The sequence below is a fragment of the Rhincodon typus genome, chromosome 3 (genome assembly GCF_021869965.1).
Source record: "Rhincodon typus isolate 14 chromosome 3, sRhiTyp1.1, whole genome shotgun sequence".
Lineage (NCBI taxonomy): Eukaryota > Metazoa > Chordata > Chondrichthyes > Orectolobiformes > Rhincodontidae > Rhincodon > Rhincodon typus.
This window is the reverse complement of record NC_063334.1, coordinates 123,313,660-123,328,900: the sequence shown is the minus strand read 5'-3', so window position 1 is coordinate 123,328,900 and position 15,241 is coordinate 123,313,660. Positions and strand designations below refer to the sequence as shown.

The 15,241-nt window shown below is 44.3% G+C and overlaps 1 protein-coding gene across 1 annotated transcript in view; it reads left to right on the top strand.

The window, feature by feature from the left end:
- The window catches only part of tmem8b (transmembrane protein 8B), a 96,717-nt gene extending 86,585 nt beyond the window's left edge, over positions 1–10,132 (top strand). The window contains exons 12-13 of the mRNA XM_048594147.1: positions 6,512–6,628; positions 9,470–10,132. Of these exons, the coding sequence (XP_048450104.1) occupies positions 6,512–6,628; positions 9,470–9,820 (468 nt within the window). The 3' untranslated portion in view covers positions 9,821–10,132. The remainder of the gene's footprint in view (positions 1–6,511; positions 6,629–9,469) is intronic.
- Positions 10,133–15,241: the final 5,109 nt, after the last annotated feature.

The window sequence follows — 15,241 nt, the reverse complement described above, 5'->3', positions numbered from 1 at the left end:
CTGTCCTGGGAGTGTTTGATGGGGAGAGTGTAGAGAGAGCTTTACTCTGTAGCCAACCCCGTGCTGTTCCTAGCAAGCCAGGCAGCATCTGCAGGAAAGAAGCAGGCAACGTTTTGGGTATTACCTTTCTTCAGGACTTTAAGAAGGGTAGTACTCGAAACATTGACTTCTCCTTTCCTCCAGATGCTGCCTGGCCTGCTGTGTTCTTCCAGCCTCCTGTTTGTCTACCTTGGATTCCACCATCTGCAGGTTTTTTTTTGTCTCTAACTGTGCTGTTCCTCTCCTGGGAGTGTTTGATGGGGGACAGTATAGAGGGAGGGCTACCCTGTATCTAACTTCGTGCTGTACCTGTGCTGTGTGTGTTTGGTGGGGATTGAGTAGAAGGAGGTTAACTCTGTATCTAACCCTGTGCTGTACCTGTCCTGTGTATGTTTAGTGGGGACAGTGTACAGGGAGCTTCACTTTCAGTTTAGAAGAGCAGAGCAAACTTTACTTTCAGTTTAAAAGTGTAGAGGGAGCCTTACTTTCAGTTTAAACAACTACAGAAAGCTTTACTTTCCAGAGTAGAAGAAGCTTCACACTGCATTTAACTCATAATGTATCTGACAGAGGAGTAATCCCATTGTAGGAATTACACTTCAACATATTCTAAAATGTTGTTTAATTCTAATGGGGCCAGAAATGAAGACCCCACAGCCATTTCTGGAAAAAGGAGAGTTCTCCTGGTCTCCCAGCCAGTATCCCTCCCTCAAAGGAATTATTATTAGATATGGGCATTGTTATCATAGGTAGAATTTATTGCTCTTCCCTAATTGTACTTGAACTGAGTCTCTTGCTCAGTCATGTCAGGAGCCAGTTAATAGTACCACATTGCTGTGGGTCTGGAGTCACATGTAGGCCAGGTAAGGCCCCAAGCTCCTTCCCTAGCAGGCATTAGTGAACGAAATGGATTTTCACGACAATTGATGATGGTTAAATGGTCACCATTTGATTAGCTTTCAATTCCAGATTTATTAATTGAAGTCAAGTTTCACCATCTTCTGTGATGAGATTTGAACCCATGGCCCCAGAGCATTAATCAATTGCTGGATTTCTCATCTACTGCCATCTCTTCGAGAACAAGGGAAGATGATTGTGCTGTTGTAATGTCACAGGGAAAGTAATCCAGAGGCTAATATTCTGAGACAGGATTCGATGGCCATTCAGCCCATCAAGCTTGCTCCACCTTTCAATGAGATCACAGCTGATTTGATAAGCTTCAACTCCACTCTCCTGCCTTTTCCCCATAATCTGTTAAGGATTAAAAATCTGTCTGTCTCAGACTTGAATATCCCTAATAACCCAGCCTCTATAGACCTCAGCAAGAAAGAATCCCACTGATTTATTATCCTCTGGGAGATTAACTTCCTTTTCATCTCTAACCCTTATTTCTTAGATTATGCTGTCTGGTCCCAGACTCTCCCACAAGGGGAACCAACCTTTCCACATCTACCCTGTCAAGTCCTTTCAGAATCTTATATGTTTCAATAAAGTTGCCTCTCATTCTTCTAAACTCCAATGAATACAGGCCCAACATACTCAAACTCTCCTCATTGAGACAGTCTCTCCATATCCCAGATTAACCTAGTGAACCTTCTCTGAACTGCCTCCAATACCTGTTTATCTCTCCTCAGATCTTCTGGGCCACTGGTAGTGTCCCTTCAACTGAGCCAGGAGGCCCAGTTTCAATTCCCACCTGCTCCAGAGGTGTGAAATAATATCTTTGAACAGGTTGATTAGAAATATCCATCTTTCCTGAGATAAGGGGATCAAAATTGTTCACAGTAATATAAAAGATTGCAGGAGTTTTTTTTATTAGATATCAAAGAAGGTAAGAGAGAGGCAAGAGTGGACATTGGACCGCTGGAAAATGAGGCTGGAGAAGTAGTAATGGGGAACCCGGAAATGGCAAAGGAACTGAATAGGTACTTTGCATCAGTTTTCACAGTGGAAGCTGCAGCATACCAGAACTGCAAGAGAGTCAGGGGGCAGAGGTGAGGGTAGTGGCCATCACTAAGGAGAAGGTGCTGGGGAAGCTGAAAGGTCTGAAGGTGGATAAATCAGCCAGGCCAGGTGGACCACACTCTGAAGGAGATAGCTGAGGAGATTGCAGAGGCATTGGTAGTGATATTTCAGGAATCACTGGAGTCTGGGAGGGTCCCAGAGAACTGGAAAATGCCTGATGTTACACGCCTGGTTAAGATGGGAGGAAAACAGAAGATAGGAAACTAAAGGACGATTAGCCTGACCTCGGTCATTAGTAAAGTTTTAGAGTCCATTATTAAGGATGAGATTGCAGAGTGGATGATAAAACATGGCAGATCACCACAGCTTCCACTGAATTCCTAAAGTGTGGAAATAGGCCATTCAGCCCAGATCAAACCTCTGAAGAGCATCCCACCCAGACCCATCCCCCTTACCCTATATTTTCCACGGCTAACGCATCTAACCTACACATTCCTGGACACTACGGGGCAATTTAGCATGGTCAATCCACCTAACATGCAGATCTTTGGATTGTGGGAGGAAACCCGAGCACCTGGAGGAAACCCACACAGGCACGGGGAGAACATGCAAACTCCACACAGATGGTTGCCAGAGGGTGGAATCAAACCTGGGTCCCTGGCGCTATGAGGCAACAGTGCTAACCATTGTGCCATCTGTCATCAAAGGGAGGTCATGCCTGACAAATCTGTAAGAATTATTTGTGGAGGTAATGGCCAAGTTAGACAAAGGAGGGTCAGTGGACATGATCTAATTGGATTTCCAGAACAAAGGGACAGGGTGCCACGCAGGAGGCTGCTAAATAGGACCCGTGGTGTTAGGGGCAAGGTGCTGGCATACATAAAGGACTGGCTGACTGGCAGAAGGCAGAGAGTGGCAATATAGAGTTCTTTTTCAGGATGGTAGCTAACAGCCAGTGAGTCTCCAGGGGTCCATGTTGGGACTACAACTGTTCATGTTACATATTAACACCTGAAGGAAGGAACTGAGGGCTTTGTTGCTAAGTTTGCAGAGGCCCAAAGACAGGTAGAGAGGCAGGTAGTGTTGAGAAAGTGGGAAGGCTCCAGAAGGACTTTACAGGCAAGGAGAGTAGGCAAAGAAGTGGCAAATGGAATGCAATTTGGGAAAGTGTTGGATTATGCACTTTGATAGGGAAGAATAAAAGCATAGACTGTTTTCTAAATGGGGAAGGCTTCAGAAATCTGAAGCACAAAGGGACTTAGAAGTTCTTGTTCAGGATTCTCTTAAGGTTAACATCAAGTTCGGTTGGTGGTTAGGAAGTTAAATGCAATGTAAGCGTTCATTTTAAGAGGACTAGAACACAAGAGCAGAGATATGATGTACTGCTGAGGCTGTATAAGGCTGTGGTCAGGCCACATTTGGAATATTGTAAGTAGTTTGGGCCCCCAGTGGACTAGCGTTGGAGGGGGTCCAGAGGATGTGATCTCAGGGATGAAGGACTTTTCATCTGAGGATTGGTTGAGGACTCTGACTCTAAACTCGATGGTGTTTAGAAGGATGAGAGGGGATCTGGTTGATACTTACGGAATACTAAGAGGCCTGGATAGGGTGGAGGTGGAGAAGATGTTTTCACCAGTAAAAGAGACTAAAACTTGAGGGTACAACCTCAGAGTGAAGGGACAACCCTTTAGAAATGAGATAAGGAGGAATTTCTTCAGCCAGCGGGTGGTGAATCTGTGGAGCTTATTGCTGCAGAGGGCTGTGGAGGTCAAGTCAGTGAGTATATTTGAGACAGAGATAGATAGTTTCTTGATTGGTAAGGGGATCAAGGGTTATGGGGAGAAGGCAGGAGAATGGGGTTGAGAAACATATCAGCCATGATCAAACGGTGGGGAGGACTTGATGGACTGATTTGGTTGATTGACCTGTACCTTATGGTCTTATGAAAGATTACTACCAGTGCATCCACACTCTGATCTACTTCTTTTTGCCAAGGATGCATCCCATCAGGTCCAGGGGACTTCCCATTATCCCCATTAGTTTCCCAGTCACTTTTCCTCTTGTGATACTTATTATATTCAGTTCCTGTTCTCCTTTTGCTCTTTAAATATTTCAGTATTTTGGAATGCTATTGGTGTCTTCTACTGTGAAGACTGATGCAAAGTATTTCTTCAATTCGTCTGTCATTTTATGGTTCCCCATTCTTATTTCTCCAGCCTTATTCTCTTAGGAGCCAATGCCCACTTTGGTCTCCCTCTTCCTTTTGATATATTCCAGGAAGCTCTTGCCATCCATCTTGAAATTACTTGCCAGTTTACCCTCAAAGATTTTCTCCTACCTCTTTTTTTTAATGGTCATCTTTTATTGGTTTTTAAAAGCTTCACACCTCTTGGCTTACTACTAACCTTTTCCACATTGGGTATATTTTCTTTCGATTTGATGTTATCTTTAACCTCTTTGGTTAACCATAGTTGGTTTCTCCCCTTACTGTTATTTTCATTCTATCATTAATTGCTGTAACAACCCATCTGGTTCACTAATGTCCTTCAAGGAAAGAAATCTGCTTTCCTTCCCTGATCTGTTTTCAAGAAGGAGCTAGATATATTTCCCAGAGCTGAAGGGATCAAAAGGTATGGGGAGAAAGCAGGAAAGGGAACTGAGTTGGACGATCGGCCATGATCATACTGAATAGTAGAGCAGGCTCAAAGGGCCGAATGGCCTATTCTTGCTTCTGCATTCTTTGTGACTCCAGACCCACAGCAATGTTGCTGTCTCTGAATTGCCCTCTGAAATGGCCTCACAAGCCACTCAGCTCAACAGCAATTAGGGGTGGGCAACAAATGTTGGCCCTACCACCTGGCCTTCTTGCATCTGACAAGAAAATAAATTTAAAACATATAATCAATACACTATTTATGGGATCTTGCTGTGTACCGATTGCCACATTTTCTCACATTGTGCTTCATCGATTGTGAAACATACCAGGGGCAGCCTGTGGTCATGGAAGGTGCTACATAAATGCAAGCTGTTACTTTCCTTCTCACCTAATCGCAGAGACCATCATCGGCCAGAGAAAGGCCTTGTGTTTTCTGACCTGGGCACTGGCTCACTACCATTGGTTGCCCTACCAGGACACACTGCAGTCTGTGCCATTCACTGTGAGGCTGTCTGGAACAGAGCAGGTTAAATCCAAGCCGTTATGTGGTGGTACTGGACTTGCCCTGTGTGAGTACAGCAGATCAGAAGTGGATAAATATAGCTTCTGAGTGCAGGGTATCACCTGATTCAGAGAAATCCTTAATTCACTGATTGGCAGAAATTGCCTGCTGGAAGAACAAGCGAACAGGATTAGGCCTTTCATCCCCTTGAGCCTGTTCCATGATTTAAGTAGATCATGGCTGATCTGTATCTGTGTGCTACAAGATGTGTTTGAGGCAGATTCAACTGGGAGTGAATTGGATAATTATGTGAAGAGAGAAGAACTTGCAGGGTTGCTGGGAAAGGGCAGGGGACTGACGTTATCAATATCCTGGGCGTTACCATTGTCCAGAAATGGAACGGGATTCACCACTTAAACACAATAGCTACAAGGGCAGGTCAGAGGCCAGGAATACTGCAGCGAGTAACTCACCTCCTGACTCCCCCAAAGCCTGTCCCACCATCTATCAGACATAAGTCAAGATTGCAATGGAATACTCCCCACTTGCCTGGATGACTGTAGCTCCAAAAACAGTCAAGAAGCTTGACACCATCCAGGACAAAGCAGCCCGCTTTATTGGCACCACATCCACAAGCAACTACTCCCTCCACCGATGCTCAGTAGCAGCAGTGTGTACTATCTACAAAATGCACTGCAGAAATTCACCAAAGATCCTCAGACAGCACCTTCCAAACCCACAACCACTTCCATCTAGAAGGACAAGGGTAGCAGATACATGGGGACTCCACCCCCTGTAAGTTCCCCTCCAAGTCACTCACCATCGTGGCTTGGAAATACATCACCATTCCTTCAATATCACTGGGTCAGAATTCTGAAATTCCCTGTCTAATGGTATTGTGGGTCTACCCATAGCTTGTGGACTGCACTGGTTGAAGAAGGCAGCTCACCACCACCTTCTGTAGGGTAACTAGGGACGGGCAATAAATGCAGGCCAGCCAGCAACGCCCACGTCCTTCATGCAGATAAATAAAAAGAAGGCTGAGGTGCTCTTGCAGAGAGCTGCAATGGACATAGTGGTCCAAACAGCTTCCTGCTGTACTGTAACCACCCTCTGATTCTCCGATCCCATTGCATGGACCTCACCCTCGGCCTTTGTTCTGTAGCCCTTGATATCCTCGAACCATACTCCAAGATGATTAGCTATGTGTTCTGACCAACAAAGCAAGAGTAAATTATTTCTTACTGAAAGCAGTTGAAAATTAAAATGAACAATTAAAATATCTGCCATCAATGGTCTATTATGTCACGTAACCGTCATGATGACCCTTGCCCTTTGCACTTTGACAGATCTTGTACTTGCTGGGAGCCATGTTGCTGTCGATGGCCTTGCAGTTGGACCGGCATGGACTGTGGAATCTTCTGGGACCAAGCCTCTTTGCTCTTGGCATCATGGCCCTCGCCTGGGTATGGAGAACAATGTCCATCCTTTTTGTGTACGCCGCATTGGCTGTAACCAGTTCGTGGCATCACAGAATTGTTACGATGCAAAAGGAGGTCGTTTGTCCCACTGTGCCTGCATGGATTCCAACCCCTAGTGCCAATCTCCTGCCTTTTCCCCATACCCCTGCCGACCATTTCTATCCAAATAATCATCCAGTGGTCTCCTAAATTGAATCTCCCTCTGCCACATTTCCAGGCAGTGCATTCCAGAGCCTAACCACTTGCAGTGTGGGAAAGTTTTTTTTTCTCACATCACCCCTGCTTTGTTTGCACATCACTTTAAATCGATGCCCTTTCATTCTTTGCCCTTTGACAAGCTGGAACAGTCATGGAACTCATGATTTTGTAAACCTCTATCAAACCTCAGTCAGTGAAATACAAGTCTGAAGTGCAAACTTAAATTTCTTGAGAAACTCAGTAGTTCTGTCAGCATCTGTGGAGAGAGAAACAGAGTTAATGTTTCAGACTAAAGGCGTGTCATGCTAGACTCAAAATGTTGTCTCTTTCTCTCTCTCCACAGATGTTGTCAGACCTGTACAATATACAATACAATACAGCACAGGAACAGGCCCTTCGACCCACCAAGCCTGTGTCAATTCCTAAACCCAATCCTTATTTAGAGTATATCCAGAAATTTCTGCTTTAATTTCAGATCTCTGCAATCCACAGGAGTTTGATTTTTATTAAACACAAATCTGTGTTTGTGGGAAGTATCAGAAATATTTTTGAGTGGCTCTGGTCTAATTCATCAACCAGATTGTGTCTATAGCCAACTTGAGTTTGGAGGGTTTGAGCTATAAGGAGAGGCTGAATAGGTTGGGACTATCTTCCCTGGAGCATCGGAGACTGAGGGTGATATTTATAAAATCATGAAGGGCATGGATAGGGTGAACAGCCAAAGTCTTTTTCTCAGGACAAGGGAGTCCAAAGCTAGAGAGCATAGGTTGAAGGTGAAAGGGGAAAGATTTAAAAGGGACCTGAAAAGGGACATTTTCTCACAGAGGGTAGTGCGTATATGGAAAGAGATGCCAAAAAAAGTGGCCAAGGCTGGTACAATTACAACATTTAAAAGGCATCTGCACGGGCATATGGACAGAAAGGGGTTAGAGGGATATGGGCCAAATGCTGGCAAATGGGATTAGATTAATTTAGGATATCTGGTCAGCATGGACAAGTTGGACCATAGTGCCTGTTTCCGTGCTGTACAACTCTATGGTGTTGGATGTGGTCCAGAGGCTTGCATTCTTGTCTCTGTGTCTCTAAATTGGTGGATCTGTAGTCTCATCCCAGAGACTAGAACTGAGCTGCCTCTCCCAATGCCTGTACCAAGATAGAGCTTCATTGTCAGAGGTGCCTTCTCTTGTATAAGATATTAAATTGATGCCCCACCTGCCCATCTCAGGTGGCACAATGCAAACATGAGGAAGAGTGTTCAATAGTTATCACAGAAACAACATCACTCAATCACAGGATGATCTGATTGTCACATTACAGTTTGTGGGAGCTGCCTGTGTGTAAATTGGCTGTTGCCTTTGTCTACAATACAGTAGGGACTACAATTCAAAAGCATATCAGTGACATAAAGAATTTTGTAATTTCTGGTTGAGAATTGGAATCAAAAAAGAAATTCTCCCCGTCTTCCCTCTGACTTTCTGGCCAATTATTTTAAATCTCCGGTTATAGTGATTCCTTTGAGTGGAAAATGTCTCCTCCCCGTCTACCCTTATCAAAACCCTACATGACTGAAACCTCAATCAAAGCTCCCATTAATCTTTCCTGTTGTAAGGGGAATAGCTCCAGTTTGCTCAGTCTCTCCACGTAACTGAGGAGCTGGCACCACGACAGGAAATCTTCTGTGCGCCATCTGCAAAGCCATGGCAACGCTTTTGAAAGTGTGGCACTCAGAACATAACACCTCAGCTGACGCTGTGTCTTAAAATGATTTACCACACACAATCAGTTGGTGATACGGAATCTGAATGTCGCTGCGAAGACAGAGATGTGGCTGACATGTTGTTGCCTTGCCTTGCTGGTGGTGATGGCATAGTGGTGCTGTCGCTTGAGTAATAAATGTACAGCCCGAGGCTAATGTGCTGTGGATGTGGTTTCAAATCCTTCTACAGCAATTGGTGAAATTTTAATTCACTAAAAAAAAACTAGTCCAGTGGTGGCCATGTAACCATTGTCAATCGTTGTGCCAATCTATCTGGTTCACTAATGTCCTTTAGGGAAGGAAATCTGCCATCCTTACCTAGATTGGCCTACATGTGACTCCAAACACATAACAATGTGTTTGACTCTTAACTGCTTTCTGTGCAACTGGGGCTAGACAATAGATGCTGGTCTATCCAGTCGTACCTGCATCCCATGAAGGAATTAAATAAGTACTCGTCAGGACAAATGCAAGAATACCAAACTTCAACAATTCCTACCACAGGAGCAAGTGCAAACAAAAGGAGCCTTTTGTCCTTTGGATTGACCCAAGAGCTTGGGGAGTCTATAATTCCCTGTCACTTACTCCGTGGTAATGCTTCAGCCAATCAGTATTAATTTTCCAACCAATCAGCACCCTAGGCTCCAGTAGGATAAATTGTTTGAAATGTGGCATTCTTGCATTGGTCCTGATGGGGTGGCAAGGTGAAAAGCTTCAGGGACATGTCTCTCTTTTCAGCAAGACTCGAGACAAACCGTACTATGCCACACCACTCATGATAAAGATTCGTCTTAATACTCAAAACCTCGAGTGATAGACCTTATAAAAGTACGGCTTACCTCCATAACATTCTGCTTCCCTTTCTGTCGCAGACTGTACGTACAATCCGGAGACGTCACTGTTACCCTCCGACCTGGAAGCGTTGGGTTTTCTACCTCTTCCCTGGCACAGTCATTGCCACTTTCGCTGTGGCACTGTACGCCTTCGTGGAGACTGAGGAGAACTACTTCTACATCCACAGCATCTGGCACATGCTGATCGCTGGCAGTGTTGGCTTCCTGCTGCCCCCCACCACCAGGCCCGAAGGAGGGGCTGGGGCCAAAGGGGTGGTCCCTCTGCCGAGGAAGAGGGGCTGTGGATATCGTCTCTGTGTCAATGAGCATGAGGAGATGGGACTGGTTGATCCAGGCCTAGTGTCTGTGAACAGCATTTGCAGCAGCTGATGTTCCTGGGAATTGGACCTGCAGTAAAATGACAGGCATTCTCTCGCTCTCTCTCTCTCTATCTCTACACACACCGCACCACAATCTTGATGAACAACTGGGAGAGAACAGAGAACGTCACAGAGAACAGAGAGAGAGAGGGAAACATGAACAGGTGCTCTGTACATAAAACAAAACTGAAACTGGGCAGCTCCAGAACCTTTCTGTTCTGTCAATGGAATCTCCTCGTGTCTTCTCACCTCCCCACTCTCGACCCCTCCAGAACTATTTGAAATACAAGGGTGGGGACAGGAGGGCTCCCCCATTAATTGTCTCAATAAAATTGCATTAAAAAAATTCTGAATTCACATTTTTCGTTTCAAAAATGTGTGAGTCTCCCTCTAAAAGATTTACAAGAATAGTGCAAGGGTTGGAGGGTTTGAACTATAGGAAGAGGATGAATAGGCTGGAGCCTTTTTTTCCTGGAGCGTCAGAGGCTGAGGGGTGACCTTACAGAAGTTTATAAAATCATGAGGGGCATGAATAGGGTGAATAAGAGGTATTGTTGATGGTAAGAAAGGTTATCATAAATTACAGAAGGATCTTGATCAGATGGGGAAGTGGGCTGAGGACTGGAAAATGCAATTCAATACAGATAAGTGTGAGGTGTTGCACTTTGGAAAGTCAAACCAAGGTAGGACTTATACAGTAAATTGTAAGATCCTGAGGAGTGATGTGGAACAAGGGGACCGAGGAGTGCAAGTACATAGTTCCTTGAAAACGGTGTCACAGTTAGACAGGGTGGTGAAGAAGGCATTTAGCATGCTGGCTTTCATCGGTCGAGGTACTGAGTATAAGATTTGGGACGTTATGTTACAGTTGTATAAGTCGTTGGTGAGGCCACACTCAGACTATTGCATAAAAGTTTGCTCACCCTGTTATAGGAAAGACTAGTAAAACTGGAAAGTGTGCAAAGAAGATTTCTGAGGATGTTGCCAGGACTAGTAGGCCTGACTAACAGGGAAAGGCTGGCCAGGATAGGACTTTATTCCTTGGAACGTAGGAGAATGAGGGGTGACTTTATTGAGATGCATAAAATCGTGAGGAGCATAGATAGGATTAATGCATCCCTTTTCCAGGGATGGGGAACTGAAAACTAGAGGGCATAGGTTTAAGGTGAGAGGGGAAAGATTTAAGGAGGACCTGAGGATCAACTTCTTCACACAGAGTGGTGTGTGTATGGAAGGAGAAAGTGATTGAGGCAGGTACAATAGCAACATTTTAAAAAGCATTTGTATATGTACATGGATTGGAGGGGTTTAGAGGGGTATGGACCAAATGCGGGCAATTGGAACTAGGGTTAGTGGGAACCATGGTTAGCATGGACCAGTTTGACTGAAGGGCCTGTTTCCATGCTGTATTACTCTATGACTCTAATAGCCAAGGTCTTTTTCCCAGGGTGTGACAATCCAAAGCTAAAAGGCATAGGTTTAAGGTGAGGAGGAAAGATTTAAAATAGACCGAATGGGAAACCTTTCCATGCAAAGGGTGGTGCATGTATAGAATGAGCTGCCAGAGGAAGTGGTGGAGGCTGGTACAATTCCAACATTTAAAAAGAATCTGGATGGGTATATGAATAGGAAGGGTTTAGAGGGATATGAGCCAAATGCTGGCAAATGGGACTAGATTATTTTAGGGTATCTGGTCGGCGTGGACAGTTTGGACCGAAGGGTCTGTTTCCGTGCTGTACAATTCCGTGACTCGCTGGCTGCATAACTCATGAGCAAGAGAATCGAACTGTTTGGGGTCACCTACCATCATATCTCACAATCAGATGATATCAGGATTGAGAGGTCATGTCTAGCAGGAAAGGTTGCACAGGCTGGAGCTTCTTACTATAGAAAAGAGAGGACTGAGGGGATTGATTGATTGAAGTCTTTACAATATAAGTTTGATCAGGTTGACACTAGTGAAGTTTTTCACTTAGAGTGTTGCATCCAGTTTCCAGGTCACCACCCTTTGGGAAGAATGTGATGATCCTTGAGTAGATACAGAGGACATTTGCTAGAAAGGTTCCAGGGATGAAGGATTTTATCGGAGATGCCGAGGTTACTCTATCTGGAGCAAAGAGGATTGACCTCAAGCCTTTAGGGTAGGCTGTAATTTCCTGTTACTTTCTCAGCCAATCAAAAAGTTGACTTGGCAACTCATCAGCCCCTTTTAGTCCTGCAGTTTAAATTATCGTGACTGTTTGAAATTTGGTATTCTTGTGTTTTGTCCTGATGAAAAGTTTTGCCTCTCTTTGTCTGTCTCTCTCCTTTTAGCGATATTCAAATTCTGCATTGTCAAGCAAAGAAAAAGTTTGTTAAAAATTCTGTTTCTCCCTGTACCTCTGGCTTGTGTGATTAGATTCATCGAGATGGTACTGGGGTTGCAAGGTTTAAATTATCAGGACAGTTTATATAAACCTGGTCCAATTCCCCTGAGCTTTAGAAGCTTGTGGGTGAGGTCTGATGGAAAATATTAAAGGGTTTTGATTGGGGAGACTGGGGAAAGTCAATTTGTGCTGGGGGTGGGGGGAGGGGCAGGGGGAGGGGTAGAAGAACAAGACAACACCCAAGTTTAAATTCAAGCTAGTTCATTCAGGGTGAAACTAGGAAGCACTTCTTCACTCTGCAGGATGCTGGGAATCTGGAACACTCATCCCAAATACCAAGATGCTGGCAGGAGTTTTCAATTAGACTGTGATTGATAGATTTTCGTTGAGAATGGCTTTAGAGGATATGGGACAAAGAAGGGTGAATGGAGCTGAGGTACGTCATTGCCATGATTTAATTGAATTGGACAGCAGGACTGAGGGGCTGAATGGCCACCTAGAAACTAGGAGCAGGTATTGGTCATTCAGCCTTTCCAGCCTGCTCCACCATTCAATATGATCATAGCTGACCCTTTATCACAATGTCATATTCCTGTTTTCTCCCCATATCCCTTCAAAATATAGATATGTATCTGTCTCTTTCTTGAACATATTTAGTGACAGCCTCTATAACCTTCTGTGGATGAGAATTCCATAGATTCACTGCCCTATAAGTCAAGAAATCTTTCCTCATTTCAATCCTAAATATACCCTCTCGATCTAAATTCCCCAACTCGGGGAAACATCCTCCCTGCATCCTGCCTGTCCAAACCTGTTGGAATTCTATACATTCTAATCAGATCCCCTCTCATCCTTCTAAACTCCAGTGAATACAGGCCCAGTCGAACTGATCTCTCCCCAAACAACAGGGTCCTGCCATCTCTGGTACCGACCTAGTGAACCTTTGCTGCACTCCTTCTGAGATGTGTATGCTTTCTTCAGTAGGAAGACCAAAACTGTACACAATACTCAAGTCTCACTTATGCCCTGTATAACTGCAGTAAGACATCCCTATTTTTGAACTCACACCCTCTGGCAATAAAGGCTAATATATCATTTGCCTGCCTAATTCCTTGTTGTACCTTCCTATCTACTTTCACTGACTGGTGTACAAAGACACCAGATCCCTTATTACATCCACACTTCCCAATATATCTCCATTTAAATGATAGTCTTCCTTTCTGTTTTACACACTGAAGTGTGCAACATTACTTTTAGCCACATTATACTCTATCTGCCATATGTTTGCCCACTCACTCAACTTGTCTAACTCACCTTGAAGCTTTCTTGGATCCTCAGAACTCTGAATACTGCCCAGTTTTGTGTGGTCAGCAAACTTGGAAATGTTGCATTTGGTTCCCTCATCTAGGTCATTAATGTATATTGTGAATAGTTGGCACTGATCCTTGCTGTACTCCACTCGTCACTGTTTCCTCCTAATTACATGAGCAGAACCCACAGAAAGTGTCACTGATCTGGATGAGGATACTACATTCATTTCACCACATTCAAATCATCAGATGACTTCTGGCAAGTTTCCATTGCTGATCGGAGTGGTTGGATGGGATCCCCTTTGCTTTCTAAATCAGTCCTCGATTAAAGAGTGAACTGGAAGGACAGGAATTGCCGGAGGCAAACTGCCTTGATCCCGTTGATGGAATTTACTTTCTTGCTAAAGTGGGAACCGACAAAGCAATTTTATTCAAAAAAGTTTAAATAGGTTTTGACGTGATGATCAGTCATGTCATCTTCTGAAATCTCTTGTCATTTTGAATCTGGCTTGACTTGTTTCTGCATCTTTCTCTCCCGTCTGGACTTATGTGTCTGATATGATCAATGTCCTTTCACTACAGCCTTCAGTAAACTGACAAAAATAGGAACTGAGTCTGGTGACAGCTAGCACACTGTGGAACTGTACATGGTGATCTTGGACACTCATGTACACTGGTGTTACACATTCCTGTTTGCCATCCATCATCTTCAATCATCATTCCCTCCACCACCAACGCTCAGTAGCAGCAGTCTGCAACTCAACAATTTTCCTTCAAAAGGGACCTTCCAAATCCTCAGCCTCTCCCATTGGGAAGGACAAGGGTGGCAGGTACATGGGAACACATTACCTGCAAGTTCTCCTCCAAGCCACTCACCATCCTGACTTGGAAATATATCACCATTCCTTCAGTGTCACTGGATCAAAATCTTGGATGTCCTTCCCTAACAACACTGTGGATGTGCCCAAATAGATAGCTGAGGTTCAAGAAGACAGTTCACCTTCTCAAGGGCAATTATTGATGGGCAATAAATACTGGGGTTCCTACATCCATGCATGAATAGAAAAGGTATGCTTGTGATCTGATCAGGTACAAATTAGAGTTGTAAAATTCCTACTTGTTGTACTATTCTTCAGATATGCTGTTATATTGAGAGTTAAAGATCCTCTGGCACTGTTTGAAGAAGAACTGAGAGTTCCCGCTGTGTCTCTGGCTAATTCCTAAGTTTGCATAACCAGAAACACTCCTCCCAAACAGATATTTACTGGTGATGGCCTAGTGGTATTATCGCTGGACTGTTAACCCAGAGATCCAGATAATGTTCTGGGGACCAGGGTTCGAATCCTGCCGTGGCAGATGGTGAAATTTGAACTCAATAAATATCTGGAATTGAGAGTCGAATGGTGACGTGAATCCATTGCTGATTGTTGGAAAAACCCATCTGGTTCACTAATGCCCTTTAGGGAAGGAAACTGCCATCCTTACCTGGTCTGGCCTACATGTGACTCCAGACCCACAGCAATGTGATTGACTCTGAACTGCCCTGTGGGCAATTAGGGATGGGCAATAAATGCTAGCCTAGCCAGCGACGCCCTCATTCTGTTAATGAAATAAAGGAAAAAATACACTTGTTCATGCGGTCACAGCAGTGCATTGTCTGTGAAACAGTTGTTGAGGCATATCAAGTAATTAAGTCATAGATTCAGAGTTTTTAACAGCATAGAAAGGTCCTTCAGCCCATTATGCTGACCGCAG